This window comes from Etheostoma spectabile, unplaced genomic scaffold (genome assembly GCF_008692095.1).
Source record: "Etheostoma spectabile isolate EspeVRDwgs_2016 unplaced genomic scaffold, UIUC_Espe_1.0 scaffold00018676, whole genome shotgun sequence".
Lineage (NCBI taxonomy): Eukaryota > Metazoa > Chordata > Actinopteri > Perciformes > Percidae > Etheostoma > Etheostoma spectabile.
Genome location: NW_022604396.1, coordinates 131,407 through 156,889, shown reverse-complemented (window position 1 = coordinate 156,889; position 25,483 = coordinate 131,407). Strand labels below are relative to the sequence as shown.

Sequence of the window (25,483 nt, the reverse complement as noted above, 5' to 3'; positions counted from 1 at the left end):
GTAACTTTTATAAGATTTAATGTTGAAATAAGCAGTATGAAATCAATAATGTCAAGCTTTATGTTTTGTCTAATTTCAGACTGGATGACTTGAACCTGGATGACTGGAGACTGGATGACTGGAGACTGGATGACTGGAGACTGGATGAGGGGCCCTCGGTTTAGGTGGTGGAGAAAGAAATGTCATCCTAAAATGCATTTTGACACAAACAATAAAAGGTTGCACACGTGGTGGTCGTGAACAAGCTTAATCTGACTGTGTGTATATCATACAAACACTTTAAAGTAACGGTTAGAAGATATGTTGTGCATTGTAAATGATCCTTAATAATAAAGCTTCAAAACAAAGTGCAGTTTCTGAGGTTTATTGGTTACCAATGCAAAGATCTGAGCAGCATTTGACAATAGGCACTAACACAATAAAATAAAATAATAAATAAAAGGAATCAACATAAAACAGTGTTGACCTGTTGTAATCTGCACTGTCATTTATCAATTGATTTAAGATCAAGAGTCTAAAAGCAGAATATGTTTGTGTTCCAGGTTCTCTCGGCGCCAGAAAGGGTGTAGATTGGCAGGGTCTGGGGAGGGTACCACCACACGTTCAACTCCTTAACGAGCTGGGACCTCCCCTTGCTGCTCCTGGTAAACAGCACCCGGCCGATCCAGTGCTGCTGCTCCGCAGTGAGAGCTGCCCGCCAGGACGCAGGCAACAGCTGGAGAGGTAACAACACAACCACACAGGACACTTTAATATTGAAAGGAAAACATTGGATGTGTAAGGGCAGTCTTGTGTGTGTGTTTTGTTCTGTGTTTTGACAGACAGACTTACCTCAGCACTGCCAGCAGGAGGCGGGGGAGGGAGGACAGCTGGCTCCGTTGACTCCTGCACTCCAGGTGGCGGGGGACTGGCAGCTCCAGGACGTGGCGGGGGACTGGCAGCTCCAGGACGTGGCGGGGGAGCTGGTGTCTCTGCCGTCTGCTCCACGGCTGCTGGAGGTTGCAGGGGCCGGTCCTGGTCCTGTAAGGCCTCCAGCAGCTCGCTGTCCGTGGGCTCGTCCCCGGCAGAGACACCAGCTCCCTTCTGTGCCGCTGATGAGGGGGGAGGAGGTGGATGCAGGAGCGAGAGAGGGGCCTGTACGTCTGAGGCTTTAAGAGAAATAAAACGTTTCAGTAACATACAAAAATTGTTGTGTTATTTTTAAAATGTATAGACAGTACATTGTATATTATGTTATTATTGTTATTGATATTATTATATATTATGCATTTATACATATATGTATGCTATATAAAGAACTTCATGCCCACATAAACAATGTGCCAAATTGTAAAATATTACTTACACTTCTCCAAATCAACTACTGCCTTGACCAGCTCTTCATCCGAGGGCTCCCCAGTGGAAGCGGAGGGAAGAGCTGGTCTAAAGGGCCGGAAGGAAGAGGCTGTAACCACACAGAGAACAGAATATTATAAAGTGATCTCAGGGAATACAATAGTATAAACGCTTAACTCTGTATTTAATTCAAGCTGGACTTGCCTGGCAATGCAGGCATAGGGGCCAACTTTTTCAGTTTGGCCTGCATTTCCACCGCAGACAGAGAACGCCGCCCGGAGACAAAGGCCGCAAGCGTAGATCCAAGAGGTCTATAACACAAACACACAACAACATCTATAATGAGACAACATTACAAACACATTCAGGTACATCATACAGACAGATTTACAGTGTTACACTTACTGTGAGACAGTCTTGGCTCTCTGGCTTGCGGCCGAGACAGAGGCTTGGCTGCCGCTGCTGCTGCTGGTGGTGCTGCTGCTGCTGGTGGTGGTGGATGCAGCAGCAGCTGCCCTGGCTCTCTGCTCTCTGTCTCTCTTCCGGACATAGTGGACGAAGTAGCCTCCTCGAACGCCTGGTGAAACCTGACTGCCTCCGCAAAGTCAGGGGACGCCGAGGAGTAGCGGGTGAAGGCATCCTGCATGTTCACAAAGGGATAAAGGTTAAAATGTCATCAGATCATCACACTTTCAGTTGTTTTGTGTAAGTCAGACTACAGCACTCCACCTTGTTGGCCATCAGCGGGGACTGAGACCCTGTCCTCTCTCGCTCCTTCTTGTGGGAGGCCACAAGATTGACGCTGTAGCCCACGTCATTCTCCAGCAGCCAGTGGAAGGTCTTCCCCTGGTATTTAACAAACTGGACCTTCCACCGGCTCAGGATGAGGGTGGCATTGGTGGTGTCGCCTTCTGAATGTAGGAATTTCCATCTACATAAATGAATAAACATTAACACAATGTCTGGCAGTACATATTTCCACATGAAAATAAATTAAAATGATTAAAAACAAATGACATGTGGTACTTACAGTTAATTATTTTAAGAAGATGTCTTAATCTACAACACACAGTAACAGAGAGGATAACACAGTTAACACACACTGTTTTATGTAAGATTAGCCTGACAATAAAAGACAGTAATTAATAATATTAAACAGAGTCACTGTATTATACATGACAATGCATTTTGTGTACAGTAAGTCCCCAAAAAAACAAAACGGACCGGCGTTATACTGACGGCGGACGTGTACAGTACGGCCGTTTTAGTAACAAAAAACACACTCAGATATTCCCAAAGAGCCATAAAAACACAGCATTAAGTTAGTGGGGCTAAATACAGAAATAAGTACTAGTTTATACGGCGTTATGCACTCTTTTAGACACGTTTTTTGTGTACAATAAGTCCGAAGCGGACCGGAGTTACACTGACGGCGGACATGCTAACATGTACAGTATGGCACTTTAGCTAGCAACAAACACTCGGACATTACACAAATAGACGTCAAAACACAACGTTAAGTCAGTGGGACTAAAGACAGAAATAAGTACTAGTTAATATAGCGTTATGCACTCATTTAGACACGTTAAATGTGCACAAAAAGTCCGAAGCGGACCGGAGTTATAATGACGGCGGACTTGTACAGTACGGCCGTTTTGCAAGCAACAAACACTCGGAAACCTCCGTAAACACACAGCGTTAAGTCAGTGGGACTAAAGACAGACAGAAATAATAGTTTATACAGTGTTATGCATTCATTTTTTAATAAGAATATGAAGAAGTGTGTACTTAATCAGGCAGAATGACAGCTCGCTTAGCGAGAGAATCCAAGATGGCGGTAGTTGGAACAAAATGAGCCATCTGATTGGTGGGGTAAAAACGTGTCTCGTGTGATTACCTGCTGAAGAGCAAACTTAATGGCATGACAAGTTTCATCTTTAAAAATGGAAGCTAAGCTGCTCATTCCCGCAATGACACCCATAAAAACTAGAGTCTAATACAATAAATATATTACAGTACAAGTACATAAATACAGTTAAATAGAGACTGTAAAACATGTACATTTAAAGGGCTTGTTGTGCTGTCTGATAGTCTGAGGTAGAAAAGAGAGAGCATACTGCTTAGTTTGTATCACAGGAGGTCTTAGTCTACCACTACGTTCACCCTACCAGTCAGATTACCACAGGAGGTAATATCTTTAGCAGCTCTTTTAAAGACTCTACCATAATACCTGCTGGAGATGCCAGGTCCTCATACATGTAAAGCATGAGCTCTACCACTGAGCTACATCCCCTGAAGATTTTCAGTTTTTTAAAAGTTTTTTCTGAGATAGACTTAGACTTATCTTTATTAATCCTTTTGGGATGACTTCCGCAAGGAAATTGAAATATCACTGAATAAAAGAAGAAACCTGGGTAAAACATGTAATGTTAATGTTGTATATGGCTTCAAAACCTGTAAATGCAACTGCAGTGGCTGGAAATCAAACCTGGGGTAAATGCTTGCACTGCTATGCTATAAATCATAGTTGAAAAGTAACACCCCTGTTGCCTTTCTGCTGCTTTCTGCGCTGTTGATAAACTTTTCAACTGGTGATTAGTAGTTACCAGACAGGGTCAGAGTGCAAATCGTAGTGCACTCCCTGTGTCTGTGGATCCTCATGGAGGCAGCTTGATTGATTGATATGCTCCCTTATTTGTACCATAACAGAGATCTAATATTTTATCAAATTGGGTTGGGCGAGTAACCTTTCTGGCTAATCTTCACAAATAAAGCAAGTACCCACAAAATGAAAACTAATGCAATGGCTGGGAATCAAACCCAGGTGAATTGCTTGGAAGGCAGCTATGCTCACCACTATACCACCATCACTGGGCAATGCAATGTTCACTGCAAATCTTGATACACATCTGGGCATTGAGACTGATTTTGCATTAATTACCATAAATGCAAGGAGGTCACAGCAAACCACAACACTGTGCTATTCGAATATGCACTAATCCTTTTCAATTGTTGAGTAAAGCAGGACATGGGTAAAGTGCACCGAGTTTTTAGACACTTGATAAGTTAATTATCCACTTTATGGTCTTTTAACACTCACTGCATTGTTTCATTTTCTCTTTCACAATAAGAGCTTCTGCAGCTTTTTGAGACCTGGAGATGCTGGGGATTGAACCCAGGTCCTCATACATGCAAAGCATGCGCTCTACCACTGAGCTACATCCCCTGAAAGTTTCCAAATTTCTTTTACTTTTTCTAAGATCATTGAATAAGAGAAGAACGCTATCGGAAACTTGGTCAGTGGAGCCATGAAAAGACCCCATGACAATCTACCTGACCATAGCCTTTCAAGTCAGTGACAAATCTAAGCTGCATTTCCTTTTTACCAAAATTAATTTCCAATGTTGGTAAAATGATTTGCGTCAAAAGTTGTCGGTTGTTCAATATAATCAGACAGCTCAATCTGGCAGTGTTGCCATAAAAACACTACATGCCAAACAAACTACTAGAACATTGCCCTTCTAGTCACTGACTGATCACATTTCCTTGATGCAAAATTGCTAATGCATTTTGTTTGTTTGTTTTATTTGATCCCCATTAGGACAATGCACTGTTCACTGCAAATCTTGCAACACATCTGGTCATTGAGACTGATTTTTGCGTTAATTACAAGGAGATTGCCTTTTAATACTTTTGGCTTTCAGAATAAGAGGTTTTGCAGCTCTTTTACAGACTGCTGTAACTAAACACTTATTGGAGATGCTGGGGATTGAACCCAGGACCTCATACATGCAAAGCATGCGCTCTACCACTGAACTACATCCCCTGAATGGTTCTACAGAAACCCCTACCCGGGAAAAATGTTGAAGTAAACTTGTTTGTTTGTTTTATTTGGATCCCCATTAGCTTCAGCATGAACTAAAAGCTTTTCTTCCTGGGGTCCTACAATCCTTTCTTTGACAATACTCTTTATGACATTTCATTACACACACACAGACATAAATTAGAAAATACTAACCATAATTAAATCTTACAGTTAACGCAATTTATACAAGAAATAAAATAAAAGACACTACTCCGAATAGATAAATCAATTTAAGAAATAAGATAACAAAAGCCCTATAACAAACTAATTTTAAATTACATATTTAATTCCTTTGAAATAAATATGTCTTAAGTGATGTTTTAAACCATACTGAGAGTTGTGTTTGATAGTCGTTGGGAGAGAGTTCCATTCACACATCACCCGGGTACCCGACAGAACGCTAAATTGACTTAGTTTTCACTTTAGGTAAAATAAAACTCCCTCCTACTGCACGCCTCGTTGGATAATGATGTATAGCAGTACTAAAGGACAGTTTTCTGTTTGAAATAAAAGGTGTTTTGTTTGTTATAACGTTATGTAAAAAAAAACATTAACAAATACACAAGTCTATTTTTAACTTTAAACCATGAGAGTTGTTCATGCATGTTATCAACATTTGATCTAAACCCACACGAGAGAGCCACACGTGCAGCTTTAGTCTGAATCACTTGTAATTTTTTCATATTAATTGCTGAAGTGTTGGACCACACCACTGAGCAGTAATCCAAAAAAAACAAAACCTGAAGGACTTTTTTACGTATCTGTGGTGTGAAGATGTTTGCACACCTTTTAATAACTGACAAGGTGTTGCCCATTTTAGTCACCAGCTTCTGAACATGTTTGTCCCAACACAATCTATATTCAATTATTACACCCAAAAGTTTAGCCTCTTCTCTTTGCTCTACAGAAGTTTGCTCTATACTGAGTTCAAGTTTCGGTTTGGAACATTAAAAAAATGAGTTCCAACCACTAAACTAGTAGTTTTAGATCCATTGAGATCAGTTTGTTACTTCTGATCCAGTCCACCACTGACTGTAGCTCTCTCTTTAGTTTAGTAAACAGATGGTAAATCGTTAGTAAAGATTGTGAAGAGGAGTGGCCCAAGACAACTTCCTTGAGGAACTCCATGTTCCACAAGCCTAAAAAATCTTCCATTAAAGTAAAGTAATTGTCTCCTGTCAGTCAAATAACTTTCCTTCCATAATAATGTGATATGTGAAAAACCATAACATTCCAATTTTTTTAACAGTACGTTGTGGTCAATTATATCAAATGCTGCAGTAAAATCAAGCATCACAACACCTATTATTTTCCTCTCGTCCGTATCCTTAAACCAGTCATCAACCATCTGAGTCAGGGCAGTGGCTGTTGAGGGTTTTCCTCTGTATGCATGCAAGCTGAAAAACCGTAATTAAATTATATTTAAAAAATAAAAACTGAATCTGTTCATAAACAATTCTTTCCCATTATTTTTACCGAGAATTGGTAGTAAGCTTATGGTCTACTGTTTGATCCAGAGAAAGGCATGTACTTATTCTTTGGTATTGGCACAACTTTACATATCTTCCATGTTTGCAGACATATATTTTCCATAAAACACATATTAATTATATGAGCAATAGTGGGAACAATGATTGCAACTATTGGCTTAATCCACTTATATTCAAGATAGTCCACACCAGGTGATTTGTTTTACAATTCATCAGAAGCTACATGTTTTACTTTCCATGATCTTATTATCAATGTTTTTGACAAATCTGTGTTGTGTAGCTGTGTGTAGTATTTTTAAGATTATTTATTTATGAAATAATCATTGACACAATTTTCTATATCACTTGGTTTAGTAAGAAAATCACCTTCATTTTTCTATCTAAAAGATCTATCTCTGTAGGGATCCATCCCATAATGTTGTCACACACTTAGAATAATAATCTGAGTCTTTCAGCACTTTTAGTGGATGGAAACGTTCTCTTGTCAAGGAGTTTAAACAAGAAACGGCAGGAAGGATAAATCCACCATATCAAGCCTCAAATAATCAGCATGAGGCCTCATTTGATTTATTTTATTTTAACTACAAAACAACAATAACTTGAGAGCGAACAATTAAAAATGGCCAACTTCTAGTGTGTGCTGGTAATGATGAGAGGACCAATTTACACAAATATTTAATTTGCGCTTTTTCTAAACTCCCAACTTTTCATAGTTTCATCCCAAATCCACTATATAAATAAAAATTACAATGACTTTCTGTCAGCCAAAAAAAGTATGTTCTAGAGATGAGAAGAAAGTTTTTACAAAATCAAAAAGTTTCAAACATGTCTATGTTTTCCAACCAAACATCTTTAAACGTCTTAATGTTTCTCCTTTGGGCCTTCTCCTTCCCACGGGGGTACGTTGTGGTTAGGGTTGGGTACCGAAACCTGGTACTAGTAGGGCACCGGTGCCTTAAGACCCGGTATCTATCGGACCGAATAGTAACAGGGATTTTTGGGGCCTCATTTCGGTGCTACTGAACACCAGGGCTGCGTTTTTCCATCTAGTGGTTGTTTTTGTCATTTAGCAGCAATTACTGGAGAAATATGTTATTTGCAAATTTTTTTTACATTAATTTGGACCATATAGAAATAAACAAGCTGTTCTTAAATGTGTTGGCTGTCTTGTTGTGCTCCCTTTTTTTATTTAAACATATACATTTAAAAAAATATTTTTAAAGGATGGGTTCAGGCACCGATTCTGGTCCCTAAATGGTAAAGGGTTCTGAGGAAAGACAGAAAACAGTCCAGCTGATCCACAATAACATACATGTTGATCAGAAGATAAAGTTACTGCTGGTCAGCCTTCAATGTGGAGAGAAGATCAGAATATAACACACAGCTATCAGGCATGAGAGGAGGAATCGCTTGGCTCTGAAACATGTTCACAACGAGGCAGTGTGAATGCGCTGGTGTCTTTTACGGCTACTACTCCGAGAAAAGGTTTTCCCACATTGTTCACACCAGTAGGGCTTCTCTCCAGTGTGAGTGCGCTGGTGTCTTTTAAGGTTACTACTATGAGAAAACGTTTCCCCACATTGTCACACCAGTAGGGCTTCTCTCCAGTGTGAGTGCGCCGGTGAGTTAAGGCTACCACTATGAGAAAAGGTTTCCCCACATTGTTCACAGCTGTACGGCTTCTCTCCAGTGTGAATGCGCTGGTGAGAATTAAGGTGACTACTCCGAGAAAACGTTTTCCCACATTGTTCACACCAGTACGGCTTCTCTCCAGTGTGAATGCGCTGGTGAGAATTAAGGTGACTACTCCGAGAAAACGTTTTCCCACATTGTTCACACCAGTACGGCTTCTCTCCAGTGTGAATGCGCTGGTGAGTTTTAAGGTTACCCCTCTGAGAAAAGGTTTCCCCACATTGTTCACAGCTGTACGGCTTTTCTCCAGTGTGAATGCGCTGGTGAGTTTTAAGGTTACCACTATGAGAAAAGGTTTCCCCACATTGTTCACAGCTGTACGGCTTCTCTTCAGTGTGAATGCGCTGGTGACTTTTAAGGTGACTACTACGAGAAAACGTTACCCCACATTGATCACAGCTGTAAGGTTTCTCTCCAGTGTGAACTCTCTGATGAATCTTTAAATATCCTGATGATGTGAAGGATTTGTCACACTGCTGACAGCGGTGACGTTTGACTCCTCTTCCTCTCCGTTTCTATCAACAGAGAAAAACCAAGAGAGTGAGTTAGTGAGGTGCCATGCTGTAGAGCTCTATCTTAAACTAGAAACAACATTTAGAGCATGTCTATGGAACATTGTTTGACTGATGCATTACTTTTCTTAACCTTTGTGTTGTCTTCCCGTCAAAATTAAAAATTAACACTTTTGTTGAGGCTTTGTATGAATGTTTTAAATTTTTCTTCAGTTTTTGTCACTTTTTTGACGTTTAACAATACATTACACCAACTTATTAACTTTTACTTTCTTACAGTTATTATTGGAATTTATGGTCAATAAACTCATGTATAGGAAATTATACCTAATGTTTGAGTGAGAAAAGCATAAATTAGGAATTATTTAGAATAAACTTAAAGGAATGGATGTTGATGATAATCACAGACTGGAATATTTCAACTTTTACTCAAAACTATTTAAAAAACACTTCAACGTTTTCTCCAAATGCTATAAAATTGAATAAGACACCCCAAATTAATGAAAGTAGAAATTTGTACTTGGCAAAAAGCGTTGTGTGGAATCAATCATGTTATTTTGGGTAATTAAAAGAATATTGATGTAGGACAACGGGTCATTTTGACCCGAGGACGACATGAGGGCTAATTATCTGCCAACATCACTATTATGGAGTTGCATTATGGGAATCCATGCATCCATTGTTGGTTAGTTTGTGATAAATAAACTACTTTTGATCAATTTATGTGTGGCCTCCATTTTGTTGCCAGCCTTTAGCCAGCTGGTAACAAATTGGGGATCATCAAGGATTTTTAGTGCCGGGAGAGTTGTAAATGTAACATATTCCCACAGATTTTTAGATTTCACTGGTATCTGTAGGGGTTACCGTGTTGTCTTCATGTTGCTGGAACAGCTATACTCCAGTAAAGTAAATTGGAACCATTGTTCCTGATAGGCATTAACAATGAGGGGCACCAGTTGACCTTTGACCTTTTGTTTTAGGTTGTCGTTTTTGCTAAATCAAACTTGTATAGCCAGCATTATTGCAGCATCACTGATGCTTATGACAAACACAGGCCAAACCAACAGTCCTGACATGCATGCTGCTCATTCTGTGGAATTGAATCTGTAATTGAAAGGAGCATGTTCAAAATAATAGCAGTGTTGTGTTCAATTAGTGAGCTGATTGATTCTGTGAAGAAACAGGTGTCAGTTATGGCCTATATTTAATCTATATACTGTATATATTATATACATGTTTAAGGAAGGAAGAACATGTTGTGCCTGCTGGTTATAGTGCATTTCACACTGAAATACTCAGCAAAATGGCTCGTTCCAGACATTGCTCTGAGGAACAGAGGACTTTCATTAAAAGTTGATATGAGAGGGAAAGAAACGTTTAAAGAAGTGCAGAAGATTATAAGCAACTCTGTCAAAATGATTTAAAATGCCTTGAAATGGCATCCAAAGCCTGACCGACGTGGGAAACAACCTAAGGACACATTGACTGGCCAACGGAGAAATGGAGCAGCATTCTGGGGACTGATGAGAGGGAAAATGTTCTTTTTGGGTTTAGGGGCCACAGACAGTTTGTCCTCCGACCCCCCTGCACTGAAATCAAGCCCCAGTCCACTGTGAAGACAGTAAAGCATGCTGGTTACGGGATGTTTCTCATACTGTGGTGTTGGGCCTGTTTATCACATACCAGGGATCATGGATCAGTTTCAATACATCAGAATACTTGAAGAGGTCATGTTGCCTTCTGCTGAAGAGGAATTGTCTTTTAAAAAGGGTCTTTCAACAAGACAAGGACCCAAACACACCAGGAAGGAGCAAAGTCTTGGTTCCAGATGAACCAGATGGATGTTATGGAGCGGCCAGCCCAATTCATGGACCTCAATCCCAGAGAACACTTGTAGGGTGACATCATAAATGCTGTTTCTGAGTCCAAACCCAGTAATGCAGAGGAATTATGGGATGTAGTTCAATGGTCCTGGGCTGGAATGGTCAATGGTCCTGGGCTCACAGGTGACTCCATGCAACACAGATATTAGGGCTGCACGATTATGGCCAAAATGATAATCGCGATTATTTTGATCAAAATTTTGATCGCGATTATTCTCACGATTATTTGTTGATTTTAACCAAAACAAATTTTATTGTCACATAGGCTATTTATAACTGCGAGAGGGAGTGTGATGGACGCTACTCACAGAGAGACGGCTGATCATTATGAACGGGTCCAGCACGGGTCGAACGGCAGATACACACGTCGTGTGTATTAAACGTCTGTATCTTCACTGCGCTGCATTTTTATGAACTATGATATTCTGGCCATGGGTCACATCTCTGGTCCTGGTCCAGGCTTCGGTACAGCAGCTCCGTCTCCCACGCTGTGACTCTACCAACTGAAGTTAGCTGCTTTCAAAAACTTCTTCTGTGTTCTTCACCGTAGCGGCCGCGATAATAGTTACCCGCAGAAACACTGGTACAAATACAGGTTTGCCCCCTCATACTTAACAATATACAGCTGTGTTAATGAAAAATTAAAACTGTAGACATACATCAGAAGTGTGGACCGGCGGCCGCTGTGTGGCGGGGCGCGGAGAGTAAGAGGAGAGAGAGTAGGACGAGAGAGCGTAGAAAGATCCAACACAGGCACGGCTTTACAGACGAAATGGGTCATGTAACGCAAAATTAAACCATATCCATATAAACAGCATTGCAGCGGATGCGAGGACATTAGCACCGGTGCGTCCTAGAAGAGCTAACAGCTAACAGACGCAACTAGCTAACAGCTAACAGACGCTAACTAGCACTGGTCACTGCTGTTGTCTGAAAAACAACAAATGGGACAAAGTGTTGCGTTTACTGGTAAACTGGTAAACCTTGAGACTGACGTATTACCGACTGCTATCTGTTGAGTTTTCCTCACGCTACTCTGTCCTCTGGGACTGTCTCCATCTAGAAACTTAGCTGCACGGGGTGCAGTGAACTACTCTGACTGGCTCATGAGCAGACGGCTTTATGGAGCGGGAGATTGGCTTTGCAAAAAACCCGGAGCGTTCAATGAAATGACGCTTTATAAAAAATAATCGCTTGATCACGCAAATTTGATCGTGGGAAGTCCAAATCGTGATCGCGATTAAAATTCGATTAATTGTGCAGCCCTAACAGATATGAAGCAGTTCTCAGAAATAATGGTTATGCAACTAAATATTAGTGCAGGGATTCAAACCCTGACATATTTTTCAGTTAATACAGTAAACATTTGAGTTTGTAAAGAAAAATGCAAATACTGCTAATATTCCTTTGTCTTCTCTTCCTGTAAAGGTAGAACACAAACTTGATCAATGTTGGTCATGTTTTGATTTGGAAATGAACGGCCAGTGTTCCCAATACATTGGCATTATGGAATTAAAAGCTATTCTAAGGATTTGGAGCATCATTCACTTCTTTAAAAACACTGCTGTTATTCTGAACACAACTGTATGTAAAGGTTTTGGATACAAAGATGTAATGATTGGTGGAAATGGGGGGGCCTAATACGACCCCCCACCAATACATGCATGTCCATTGATCTGCGTTTGTAGACAGAGTGAGTGAGTTAGTAAGGCGCCATGGTGGAGCGAGCTAAGTAAAACCAGAAGCATTGTTCACAGCATGTCTGTGTTCCACTTCTGCATTACCATGGTTACGCTGTGTGTGTGTTAGCTACCGGTTTTTCTTTTAGGAATTACGGTAAAATATATAAATCCTAAAAGACATTTGTAAAACCCTCTGCGTGCATTCATCAATATTGAGATTAGATTTCTGGGACTCTTCAGTCTGGAGTACCCTCTTTCCTTCACTCACCTCCTCCTCCCTGACACCTTTCCTCTTGCCCTTCTTCTTCTTCTTCTTCTCCTCCGTCTCCTTGTGTTTCTGCATGTACTCGGCTATAAGGTCCAGGTCCAGGTTCTCTTGTGGCTCCCAGGTGTTCTCCTCACTGGAAAGGTGAGTGCAGACAGAAGAACATCTCCTCACACTTTGTTTTTAGACATCCATTCTCACTCTAGTTATCAAACCTATTTTTCTTTTTTTCTGTTGCCATCTTAGGTTATTTAAGGTTATTTGTGGGTCTGCAACGTAGTGTCATAATACCAAACCTTCAACTTTGGAGGCATGATACCATGCTGACACTTATTTGCAATATGTAAATATTATATATCTCAGGACCAGAACACCAAGCATTAATATTATAGACTCATACTTACTCTGAGAACCCCTTCCATTTCAGCAGAAACTTACTCTTCCCTTCACCACTCTGCGCTCCAAAACCTTCTCCACTACATACTCCTCTTCCTCCTGTTCTTCCTCCTTCACTGCTGCAGGCTCCTCCTCCTCTTCCTCTTTCACTGCTGCAGGCCTCCTCCTCTCTTCTCGCCCTTCTTTCCTGCTCCGGTCGCCAGCTTGCCATCTTCTGAAGGTGCCTTTAGTAGACCCAAGGAGGCGGGGGGACATGCAGAGATAATGATACAAGGGTTAGAAGAACTAATGGGAGTGTGAGTGAATTCTAGTTGACCATGTTTTACTAGATTAAAATCTTCTGTTTGAATGGAGAAAATGCAAGGGCTGATGAGGGGACCAATCCATAGGACTCCAGAGTGTCAAGTATCTCCTGCATTCAGACTGAAAGAACTACTAAAATGTAAGGCCCAAAAGTTATTAACTGGAACTACAAGCTACATGCACAGTAGCCTGGACCAACCACACTTCATTTAGCAGAACATCTCCAGATGTTCCTGTGTGAAATGGAAAGTTCAGAAAGACGTTTTGATGGTGCAACAAGGCAGGCCTGGTCGCTTCTTTAAGGGAATCACTGTAAAGATTCACAAAGGATATGTTAACATTAGCGAGGGCTGTGCAATTAATTGAATTTTGATTTTAATTTAGATTTTGACTTCAACGATCACAATATATTATAATCGAGAAAAAAATGTTCTGTATTGAAGAACACTCTTATTTTGTCTTGTATTCTGAATGACACACGCATGCGCACATCTGCCCTTCCCGAAGCCATAAACTTCTCAGCAGTCAGGGGGGCAAGGTGTGTGCCTCCAGTGGAATTTAAAACTCAGCACGAGTAAAGATTTAAAGGAGAGCAGCCAGAGCAGCGTTTAGTCCGCAAAAAAGGCAAATCCAACTCCGTTGTCTGGGAAAAGTTAACGTTAGCTACTCTGCGGTCCCTCTGCCTGAGCCGCACAACAACGTGTTGTAGAGACCAGGAGCCCTGGCTCTTATCTAACATGTGTCTGTGTAAATAATATTTAAAAAAAGAAAAAACTGGTTTGACTAAAACTTGGCTAAGATACCCGAGTTCTCTTCGGACTAATACAATAAATGGACTGCTATAGCACTTTTCTAGTGTCAACGACTACTCAAATTCTTCTACATAATACAGGAACCATTCACAGATATATGTACGCTGTGGCCGAGGCTGCTGTACAATTACACCCAGTACTCAGGGTTCAGTGTTTTCAACTTTGACATCAGACTGCAGGGATTGAACCACCAACCTTCCAATTAGCAGGCAACCGCTCTACCACTGAACCACAGCCACCATCATCTAGTGTAGATATGTTGATGGCGGCCCGCCACGGTAATAGGGCAGACACACAACAGGGTTTCTGCTATGTACACCGCCGCTCCTTCACTGTTCATGAAAAGTCATGAAGTCGTAATTACGCGACTCTGCAGAGCCGTCTGCTCTACTGGACTCAAGCAACTGTCATCCATCTCTTTCGCCAAAGCATTGGAATTGACTAGTCTTACTATTTGCATGTAGGTATGTATGTATGTATGTATGTGTATGTATGTATGTATGTATGTATGTATGTATGTATGTTTGTATGTAATTGCACGTGCATATTGTATAACGAGAGTCATTTAAATATAAATCCTAAAAGACATTTGTGAAACCCTCTGTGTGCATTCCATAATATTGAGTTTAGATTTCTGTGCTCTTCAGTCTGGAGTACCCTCTTTCCTTAACTCACCTCCTCCTTCCCGACACCTTTTCCTCTTGCCCTCCTTCTTCTTCTCCTCCATCTCCTTGTCTTTCTGCATGTACTCGGTTATAAGGTCCAGGTCCAGGTTGTCTTGTGGTTCCCATGTGTTATCCTCACTGGAAAGGTGAGTGCAGACAGAAGACATCTCCTCACACTTTGTTTTTAGACAATCCATTGATCCTTTGAGGCATGATACAATGCTGCAATCTATGCTGTAGATTATTTGCATACACACACAGTACACGCCAAAAGTTTGAACACCCTTCTCATTCAATGCGTTTCCTTTATTTGCATGACTATTTACATTGTAGATTATAACTGAAGGCCTCACAACTATGAATGATACATGTGGCATTATGTACTTAACAAAAACTGTGAAATAACTGAAAACATGTCTTATATTCTAGTTCTTCAAAGTAGCCCCCTTTGCTTTTTTGATAGTGCTGCAAACCCTTGGGTTCTCTCAATGACCTTCATGAGGTAGTCACCTGAAATGGTTTCCACTTCCCGGGTGGCATTTTCAGGGTTAATTAGTGGACTTCTTGCCTTATTAATGGAGTTGGGACCATCAGTTGTGTTTGTGCAGAAGTCAGGTTGATACACAGCCGACAGCCCTATTGGACAACTGTTCCAATTCATATTATGGCATGAACCAATCAGCTAAGTGAAGAGAAACGAGTGGCCATCATTACTTTAAGAAATGAAGGTCAGTTGGTCCGGAAAATTTGAATGTGTCCCCAAGTGCAGCGGCTAAAACCATCAAGCGCTACAACGAAACTGGCCCACATGAGGACCGCCCCCAGGAAAGGAAGACAAGAGTCACCTCTGCTGCTGAGGATATTCATCTGAGTCACCAGCCTCAGAAATCACAAGTTAACAGTAGCTCAGATTAGAGACCAGATGAATACCACACAGAGTTCTAGCAGCAGGCATATATCTAGAACAACTGTTAAGAGGAGACTGAATCAGGCCTTCATGGTCAAATAGTAGCTAGTGTTGGGGAAATCCTTCTAATAACTGACAACTGACTCCATGATGAATTAACACAGCGTTTATTCTTGTGGTCAACAGATGAAATGCGTTTCCGAGCAGTTACACGTGCACGGACCTGATGGAGACTTGTCTAGTACAGAGGTCCCCCAAAAGGCACTTAAACAATATTGTGCTCAGGGTTATATTGGTTCCCCTTGTGGGGCCTGATTGGTCAGCTATACTGTTGCTGGGTTACACTCTCTGCTCTGCCTCTTCCCTCTTTCTTCTTATTATTTTCAGTTATCATTTACCTCACCAGACAGCTATGTTCACTCCCTCCTTAGTTTGTATGTCCTGTTCTCTGAGTTATCAGACCGTCCTGAACTTCAGTGTCCTTGGCCTCACCATCTCCTCTTCTGTGCTCACTGTAGCTTATCTGACTAAGATAGCCCTGTCTGTTCTCTCCCTCCTAGCTGTAACCCAGCTGCAAAGCATAATGTATAATATGTCACACATACACACACTCTTATTTAGTCTTTGGTTAATTCAGTATATACTTTAAGCCAGCTTTTACGTGGCCGTTCCTGAGTGCCCTGTTCATCACCACCTCAGTCATTGTATTATTTTCCCACAAATTCCCCCTTTTCGCACCTACTAGGTGCGAACACCTTTTACACTAACTGCAGTGCCTCAACGTCCTCCCCGTCCTCTGGCATGGTGAGTAATGGCAGCATCCCAGCGGAATAGGGAGGCGGCGCTTTTTCTTTGGACAAGGCAGTGGTGATGAGCCGGGATGTCATGGTCCGCAGGCAGGGCACACAGCAACACCCACAGGTAACTAGAATAGCGAGAAAAACAGCAATAGATGTCAAACAAGCAGTGATAAGATTCTTCCATTTGCCAAAAAAGGTTGTCATCCACCCCTCCAATGGATTTGATACACCTGAGGCGTCATGCATCTCCTGGGAAAGGGCTCGAAGTTGGTTCAAAGCCCTGGTGACCTTCCCATCCGGGGCAGTGTTGTTAGGGATGACCGTACAGCACATCTCTCCGAACATGGAACAGACTCCTCCTTTTTCAGCCAACAGCATGTCCAGCGCCATCCTATTCTGGAGCGCCATGAGGGACGTTGGGGCCGTCTGCTCGGCCAGGCCTTCGATGGCATCCCTAGTTGCATTGCTCAAGCGTAAAACATTATAATGCACAAAATTTATCCTATCTACATTTTTGCTGGGAGTGACGGGGAAGATGGCTGAAAGCAGTGGTATATTCTCAAATCCTGCGGCTATTTGATCTGCCAATTTGTATTCATTCGGGACACCCCTAGGAACTCCTATGCTGTCTATATAGGTTGGGGTTCCCGCCCATGGATCAAAAGCCGGGCCTTGCATACTACGGGCCCTGCGCCTTCTCTTTACGGTCAGTTGCACAGCCTTATGGTGGGTATAGTGGACTCTACTCCCCACCAAAGATATGGGCATAGCTAATCTAACCATAGCACAAACTCCTGACGTTTGATTTGGGAACTTTATCTGGGAGTACAACCTAAGACCACCACAATAGTAGAATAGTCCTATTCTAGCCACTGGGCCTAGGGCTGTTTTGTTTTGTACAGTTGTATTACACCAGTCTGGGGGTATATCACCTAGTTTGATTGTGGGCTTGCTTGATCCGGTGAGATTGAAACAGTGATATCTTGCACCCTCCCCCTTTATGGCGGTAAAATACCCTGGTTTTTCAAAGCCTGGGGGAAAGAGGGATGCTAGGGTAGTACAATTGCGGGAAGCTGTCTTAGAGTGTGTGAAGTTCAACATGCATGCATATCCTGCTGGGTCCTCATTAGGAAACAACGGGGCCGGGTTAGTGAACATGACTGGTCTAGCTGTGGCACAGGCCACGCACCCTTCCATGTGTTGTTCTTTGGCATTCTGTATTAGCCACCTGATCCATAAATTGTCCTGGCCTGCACCTGCTGATAACTCTAACACATCTTCCACCCTCATTTTAGAGAAGTCCTGCACTATTACGTCTTCCTCCTTCAGAGGGGGTTTTACTGTAGTCTCTGCCATGTCAGTGTCATTCTGTGTGTGCGTGAGGGGATCCAAAATATTTATCTGCAGGGGGGTTATCTGGTCACTTCCTGCTATCCATACACCTATGGCTAACATCCACACATCCTGACCGTTCCTGCTCCCAATTGCTCTATTTACTGACAGGGTTATGGGATTTTTCGTGGGGTCTGAACTATAGTCCCGCTGTATAGATAATATCTCCCATTCATCTTGTTGTACCCACCAATCTCTTTTGTCTGTCAACCTCGCCCATGGTTTCCACCCTCCTGTTGTCCAACCCGCGTCATACCAGCTGTTACAGAGACTACCTTTCACCTGTCCGGAAGCGCTCCTTTCACAGTCCTCTACCTTTTGATAGTCGTCACAGATGTACACATCTGTGTTTTTGTAGAAACTATTATACCCCCCGCAGTCTATAGCCTGACACAAATCAAAGGTAAATGACGTGGTTGAGTCTCTCACATAGGGGAGAGTCAATCTGGCACCGCACCTTGGGGATGGGCCCTTAGTGTGTTGCTTCACTACTGCCCAAACTGCTCTTCTTTTCTCTCGTCTAGTTTCATTTCCTTTGTTACTGAGAGGTGGTTGGACACTACCGGGTGATTGTTCTTTGTGGTCTCGGTCCCCATACGCATGTTCCAACCCCAGAATTAATGCTGCAACTCCCACTACTACTACTACTGCTAGGACAACTGTTGTCTTTTTCCCAAACCCCATTGCCTTCCAAGTTATGGATGTACTATGCGGGGGCTGTTCCCCGCCAAAACATCTCTTCCATCTATACATTTTGGATTGCTTTTCTAATTTCTGCCAATGGGCGGCTAGGAGGTGCGACTGGGGCACAATGTGTCAGGTGGTGCCAAGGTGCTCCTTTTTTACCTTTAACCTGGACCGAGTGTGAAGTAACCTCCCCACTTCGTACGGCCCGGACCACCTGGGGTCAGTCCACTTCCTCTTGTGAACTTTGACCCTGACCCAGTCGCCTACCTTGACAGGTAGTGTTGCTTCCTCCTGCGGTTTCCTGTTCGCCAACTGGACCTGCGTAGAAAGGGCTGAAACCAGAGATGTTAGCTTTTTCATATAGTCTGTCATTTCTATTTGCTGAACATCTAACATTGGCATGTGGCCTCCATCTAGTGGAGGTCCTGGCATTTTTCTCCCTGTCATTATTTCGTGTGGGGTCAAATGTGTTTCTCGTCCTTCTGAGGACCTCATAGCCATGAGGGCCAATGGGAGCGCTTCTACCCATGTTAACTTGCTTCCTGCACATGCCTTAGCTATCTTAGCCTTCAATGTCTGGTTTGCTCTTTCCACCATTCCCTGTGACTGTGGATGATAAACTGATCCGAAGGCATGAGTGATTCCCAGGGCCTGTTCTACTTCTCTTAGTAGTTTGTTGTTAAAATGTGTGCCATTATCTGACCTTATTTGCCTGGGGACCCCATACCTCGGGATGAGTTCAGTTTTGAGCCATTTCACCACTGTTTTTGCGTCCTCTTTTCCGGTGGGAATGGCTTCTACCCACCTAGAGAACCTGTCTACCATCACCAGAAGATACCTTTTTCCCCCTACCACATTTTCTGCGCCCATATCAGTATAATCTATACTGATATCTTGAAAACAAGCTGTGGGGACTGGGTACGCTCCTTTTAGTGTGGTGTATGGTTTCTGAACATTATGCTCTCCACACACCCTGCATTCCTGACAAAAATGTGTCACCATGTCCCTCAAATTGGGGTGCCACCACAGCTCAGACAGATTCAGGAGAGTCTGTTTTCTTCCTTCATGTGTTGGTCTGTGTGCCTCAGGTAGCAACATTCTGCACATCTCGGCTGATGCTGCTATCTTTCCTTGATGAGACCTCCATATCCCATCTTTGTCTTTTGTGGCGCCGCTCCGCTGCCACTGATTCCATTCATAGGCTCCTGACTGTATCCAGCCTTGATGAGTGGTACATCAGTACATGTCTGTCTCCCCCTTTTTTCTGAAATAAAATGGCATTGAGAAAGCCATTGTTTTCAGAAACATCCATATGAAATGGGAGTGAGTAGTCTGGGGAGGTGAGTGTCTCTGCCCTTGCTAGGGCACTTTTGAGGTCAGAGAAGGCGGCCTCGGCCTCTGTTGTCCATAGGAGGGGGGCGGTGAGACAGCGATGAGTTCTGTTGGTATAGTCAGGGATATGTGAGCGGCTGTATCCTGTGAGGCCCAGAAAAGACAGCATGTCTGCAACTGTGAGGGGCTTCTGACTGTTGGGGGTTCTGTGAGACTGTCATTTGTTTAGCTTTGCTGGGCTTGGGCTTGTTTAATTCTTCCAGTTGTTTCTTTAACAATTGAGTTTGTAGTCTTTTTAATTCATCTTCTTGTTGCTCTGCTCCTTTTTGGTGTTTTGACAGGAAATGACGCACATTCTCGCCCCATGTTGCATCGGTCATTGTTTGCAGGCCTACTACTCCTCCTAACTGTGTCTGAACTGCTGTGGGTAATCCCCCTAGTACCCCATGGCGGAACAGCGCCACTGTGGCGGCGGACTGGTCCCACGGTTCCCTCATAGCACGCTGCCAAATCTTTTTTGCTCTATCTGCATAGGCATCAAAATTTTCATCACTTAGTCTTTTTAAATCATGCCATGCTGCATGATCCCCAACTGTGGGATACATGCGGTGCAGCTCAGCCCAAATGCCAGGGGTTACTGCTGATGCAGGCACTGATGCGGGAACAGTGGGTCCAGCTCCCCCTCTGGTGAGGGCAGCACTAGCTTCATCTGCTCCCATTACTCTACCCAATACTGCTCTGAGATCTCCCAAACACAGCTGCACTCCTGCTGTAAGACTATTGAAAGCTGTGAGGAAATGCTCAGCCCCTCCTGTCAGGGAGGGGAGTTTTGCACACAGAGAATCTAAGTCACCAAAACTGTAAGGGGTGTACATCAACAGTCCTCCTCCTCCTCCTACTGGGCGGAGTGGGCATTGTAGCCCCGCCTCTGGTGTGTGGCGCGTCTGCTCTCCCTCACTGAGCTCATTTACTGTTAGACGCAGCTGCTCTTGCTGCTTTTTTATCTCTCTGAACTCTTTGTTAAGTTTTTCCCTTATTCTAGTTGATCTTCGCAGCATAACTTCGTCAGGGTCCTCGTTGGTAAATTTACCTTTAAATGTGCCTGCTACAAAAACGTCTTGAGGACTTTGTGATCTAGATCTGGGCCTGCGTTTATGTCGTTTTTTAGTCCTTTCCCTAGAGCTGGAGCTTCTGTCTGTTTGCTCACTTTCCCTGCTGCTGTCTGACTGTTCGCTATCTTCCTTACTTCCTGAGTCTTGTGGGGTACTATGGTGAGGTGGACTGGGTCCTTTTACTGACATGTGAAAATGCTCTGGATTTTGTTGGCAAAAAGACGCTGAATATGGGGTACTAGCTTTGCTTGGGCCGGCTGGGACTGTAGCCGCTGGTTGTGGTGGAGCCGCTGCTGCTCCCCCTGACGCTGACTGTACCATTAAATTTAGATAACATTCTAAATCCTGTACGCGGCCCTCTAATGCCGGTATCAATGGGTCCTGTGGTACGTCTATTTGTAATGCATTTGGCTGTAAATGGGCAGTTACCACTGGGGCTTGGACTGTGGGTTTTGATGCCGTTGGACCTGTATACGGCGGCGGTGGAGCGGAAATTCTTAGGTTTCTTATATCTGGATAAAAAGGGTTTGTTGGCGGGGGCGCCTCAGCGGGCAGCGGGGTTTTCTCTGCGCTAGCGGTTTTATTCTGTTCAGCTTCTGTCTCAGTTTTTGGTGAACTTTTGTCATCTTGTTTTGTCAATCCCAATTGTTTCTGTATTGCATTTGTCATTTTCAACCCCACCCCATATTTCTCTTTCTGCGCTTCATACTCCTTCTGCTTTGGTTTAGTCAATTTAAACCATTTTCTTTTCTTTTCCTCCTCTGCCTGCCTTTCCGCATACTCCAACTTACTTTTTTCATACTTCACTATTTCATTCACTTTCTCCGGGGACGGCGCCCCTTCTCCCTCAATCCATCCTCCTCTCTCCCATTCTTTCACAATCTCTTTTGCTACTTTCTCCTCTCCTTTACTGCCATACTTTTTCACTGCCCCTACTAACACTTTACCATAAGGGGTCGTCATTTTACAACAAATAAGCAGTGAGAAAAAATCCAACAAGCCAAACCACAACAAAAATCACACATGCAACAACGAACAACTTTTTCATTAAGACTCCATCTAGAGCCTTTTATGTACATCTCTATAATCTTTACAACTTAAAAAGTGACCTCTCACTCCTTCGCACAAATACACTCGCGGTGGACTCGTAATATTACAATGACAATCTGTTAACTGCAACTCTTTTTCAGGATGTTCACACAGAACCAAGGGTGGCAATTCACAATCACTCATCTGAACTATCTGTCCTTAGCAGTCTCCTACCTCGTCAACCATCTGGACGTATTTTCCTCTGACTATTTGTCCCTTTTCCTCTCCTACCGCCACCCGTATTATTCAACAATTCTCTTACAACTCTCTAGTTGTTTTTCTCTGTTTAATCACATCACATGCCCCAACATTTCATCTGTTTATATCCCTTTAATTACAGCACATTCAATCAATACTTTTCGCTTAAAACAACACTTACGACAGTTGAAATGTGATCACATCAATTTAGTTTTCAGCCAATAACAGAATTTTGATTTTAAACAGGCTTCTGCTTACCTTTTTTGTTGAGAGCTCTCAGTGATCACACCAACGAGTCGCAGTATCGCCGCTCAGTCCCCTTCACGGGCTGCGGGATGTCAGTCCGGTGGCTGAGCTGAACCGGACCGTGGACACAATGCCAAGGTCCAGTTGGATTCCCCTGTCCAATTACGTTATCACGTCGGGGGTCACCAAATTTGTTGGGGAAATCCTTCTATAAACTGACAACTGACTCCATGATGAATTAACACAGCGTTTATTCTTGTGGTCAACAGATGAAATGCGTTTCCGAGCAGTTACACGTGCACGGACCTGATGGAGACTTGTCTAGTACAGAGGTCCCCCAAAAGGCACTTAAACAATATTGTGCTCAGGGTTATATTGGTTCCCCTTGTGGGGCCTGATTGGTCAGCTATACTGTTGCTGGGTTACACTCTGCTCTGCCTCTTCCCTCTTTCTTCTTATTATTTTCAGTTATCATTTACCTCACCAGACAGCTATGTTCACTCCTTAGTTTGTATGTCCTGTTCTCTGAGTTATCAGACCGTCCTGAACTTCAGTGTCCTTGGCCTCACCATCTCCTCTTCTGTGCTCACTGTAGCATATCTGACTAAGATAGCCCTGTCTGTTCTCTCCCTCCTAGCTGTAACCCAGCTGCAAAGCATAATGTATAATATGTCACACATACACACACTCTTATTTAGTCTTTGGTTAATTCAGTATATACTTTAAGCCAGCTTTTACGTGGCCGTTCCTGAGTGCCCTGTTCATCACCACCTCAGTCATTGTATTATTTTCCCACACTAACCTAAAGCAAGAGGAGGCTGTTAGTCTGCTGATGTCCAGACGAAAGTAAAAGCATTCGCTGTACTCGTCCCAGATCATTCCCTCCCTGAACTCTCCTCCCAAATGAGATCTGCAGAGATCTGAAGCTGAAGGTCCACAGGATTTCTCAGATCAGACTGCGGTTTCTTTGACTCACGTATATTAACTTCTGTTATATCAATAAACCCTAAATAATAACCAAACCAAAACTAGAACCACTTCCTGTTTCACTGCAAACCTTCTTCTTTCTATCATTTACAAAGCTCCAACCGTTCTAGAGTTTCCCTCCGAGAAAGGGAGGAGTGTGACAGTGGCGAGGAGAAACTCCTTTTAGGAAGGTACCTGGGACACACCCAGGCTCCTGGTGGGTGGAGTCTGACGGGCCAGGTGGGGGGGTGTGTAGCAGGGCATATGCAGGGCTATCAGGGTGAAGCAGGCATAGCAGGCGTAGCAGGGCATATCAGGGCATAGGATGGCGTAGCAGGTGTAGCAGGTGTAACAAGGCATATCAGGGCATAGTAGGGCATAGCAGGTGTAGCAGGGTGTAGCAGGCATAACAGGGCATAGTAGGGCATAGCAGGTGTAGCAGGGCAAATCAGGGCATAGTAGGGCATAGCAGGCATAGCAGGGCATAGTAGGGCGTAGCAGGGTGTAGCAGGGCATATCAGGGCATAGAAGGGCATAGTAGGGCATAGTAGGGCATAGCAGGGTGTAGCAAGGCATATCAGGGCATAGCAGGGCGTAGCAGGGTGCGGGGATTACCACAATGACAACCAGATTTAGGAGCCACCCAATCCAAGAAAAACTGCTGGGTGGAAGAACATAAGGACTCCCCAGAGCTTGGTTAGTGACAGGCCCTCTGGGACATGGAGGCACACAGAAGGGAAAGAGAGAGGAGTCAGGACACACACACACACACACACACACACACACACATACACACACACATACACACACACAACACACCACACAGTCACACCCCTGAGGGCTGTACCATGAAGAGATAAGTGAGACAGCAAGGTACAGTACAAGATGTGACTTCCCTGCTGTCTTTCTTGCCCCCCCCCCTCATGTGTGAGACAGAGAAGAGATTAAATACAACTTCTTCTTCTACTGCGTTTGTGGCGGGTTGCAACCATAAAATGACCTAAAACTTATATATATATATCCTTCCTCTGTGGGACTACTTCTTCATCTCAGATATCCTTCCTCAAGTGGGCACACCTGCCACACTGGCACAAAGGCGGAGGTAGCGGTCCTGCTGCTGGGTTGTTGGCCCCCTACAACCTCCTCCACGTCTGGTCTACTGGCCTGTCTCCTGCACTGTAAACCCCAATCCATCCGTGACACAAAATGTTAATGTTACGTCCACACAAACGTTCAGAATTGTCAAAACAGCATAAAAACTTTATGTTCATTTGACACAAAAAGTCATCTCATGTGAGGTTGACATAATCTTTTTATGTTAAGTTAACATTTTTGGAGTTTTGAGTTCATTCTACTGAAATGTATAACGTCAACGTCACTTAATTAATTCAAGACCAATTAACAACACATATACTGTGCACTTAGCATATATTTTGATAGTTAAGTAAACCTAAAAAAAGGATGTTAAAATATGTACCCAATGTTTTTATGTTCATATGACAAGCAGTCACTTTCATGTTTAACAAAATGAAAATATTGTGTTCACTTAACACAACAATAACACATAATATAACATGAGTTCCAGAGTTATGCTGAACACAAACATTTTGTTCTGTTTTAACATAAAAAATGCCACAATGTTTTGTGTTTTTACCAACGTATACTTTTTTAGTATACATAATTAAGTTTCAAATAGTCAAAGCGACGTTAAATTTAAAGGTTGAGAACAATTCCATTTCTTTGTCTAACTTAAAATGTTTGAATGGAAGTGATACATAAAATTTGTGTCATGTTTGATTTGATACATTAATATTTAGTGTAAAAATGGCATATATTGTTAAACTCAATGGACGG

General features: G+C 42.9%; 1 protein-coding gene and 2 non-coding genes across 3 annotated transcripts; all 3 read right to left on the bottom strand.

Moving 5' to 3' along the window:
- Positions 1-514: 514 nt before the first annotated feature.
- Positions 515-24,037, bottom strand: LOC116681699 (uncharacterized). The gene is made up of 8 exons (XM_032509663.1): positions 23,836-24,037; positions 23,466-23,589; positions 2,065-2,266; positions 1,857-1,975; positions 1,540-1,646; positions 1,346-1,444; positions 832-1,148; positions 515-715 (listed from the first exon to the last, which is right to left on the bottom strand). The coding sequence occupies exons 1-8, from the start codon at positions 24,035-24,037 to the stop codon at positions 515-517; spliced, it is 1,371 nt and encodes a 456-aa protein (XP_032365554.1).
- trnaa-ugc (transfer RNA alanine (anticodon UGC)) lies at positions 4,490-4,561 on the bottom strand. Its single transcript has one exon. It is a non-coding gene; the product is annotated as a tRNA-Ala (tRNA).
- On the bottom strand, positions 5,090-5,161 carry trnaa-ugc (transfer RNA alanine (anticodon UGC)). The gene has a single exon. It is a non-coding gene; the product is annotated as a tRNA-Ala (tRNA).
- Positions 24,038-25,483: the final 1,446 nt, after the last annotated feature.

Excerpts from the sequence above, each read along its gene's own strand:
- LOC116681699 (XM_032509663.1), bottom strand. The coding sequence starts at position 24,037 with ATGCCTGCTACACCCTGCTACACCTGCTATGCCCTACTATGCCCTGAT. Across the intron at positions 1,445-1,539 it reads CCCTATGCCTGCATTGCCAG|CCTCTTCCTTCCGGCCCTTT; the intron begins GCAAGTCCAGCT and ends GTGTGGTTACAG. Across the intron at positions 716-831 it reads CTCCTGCTGGCAGTGCTGAG|CTGTTGCCTGCGTCCTGGCG; the intron begins GTAAGTCTGTCT and ends TTACCTCTCCAG.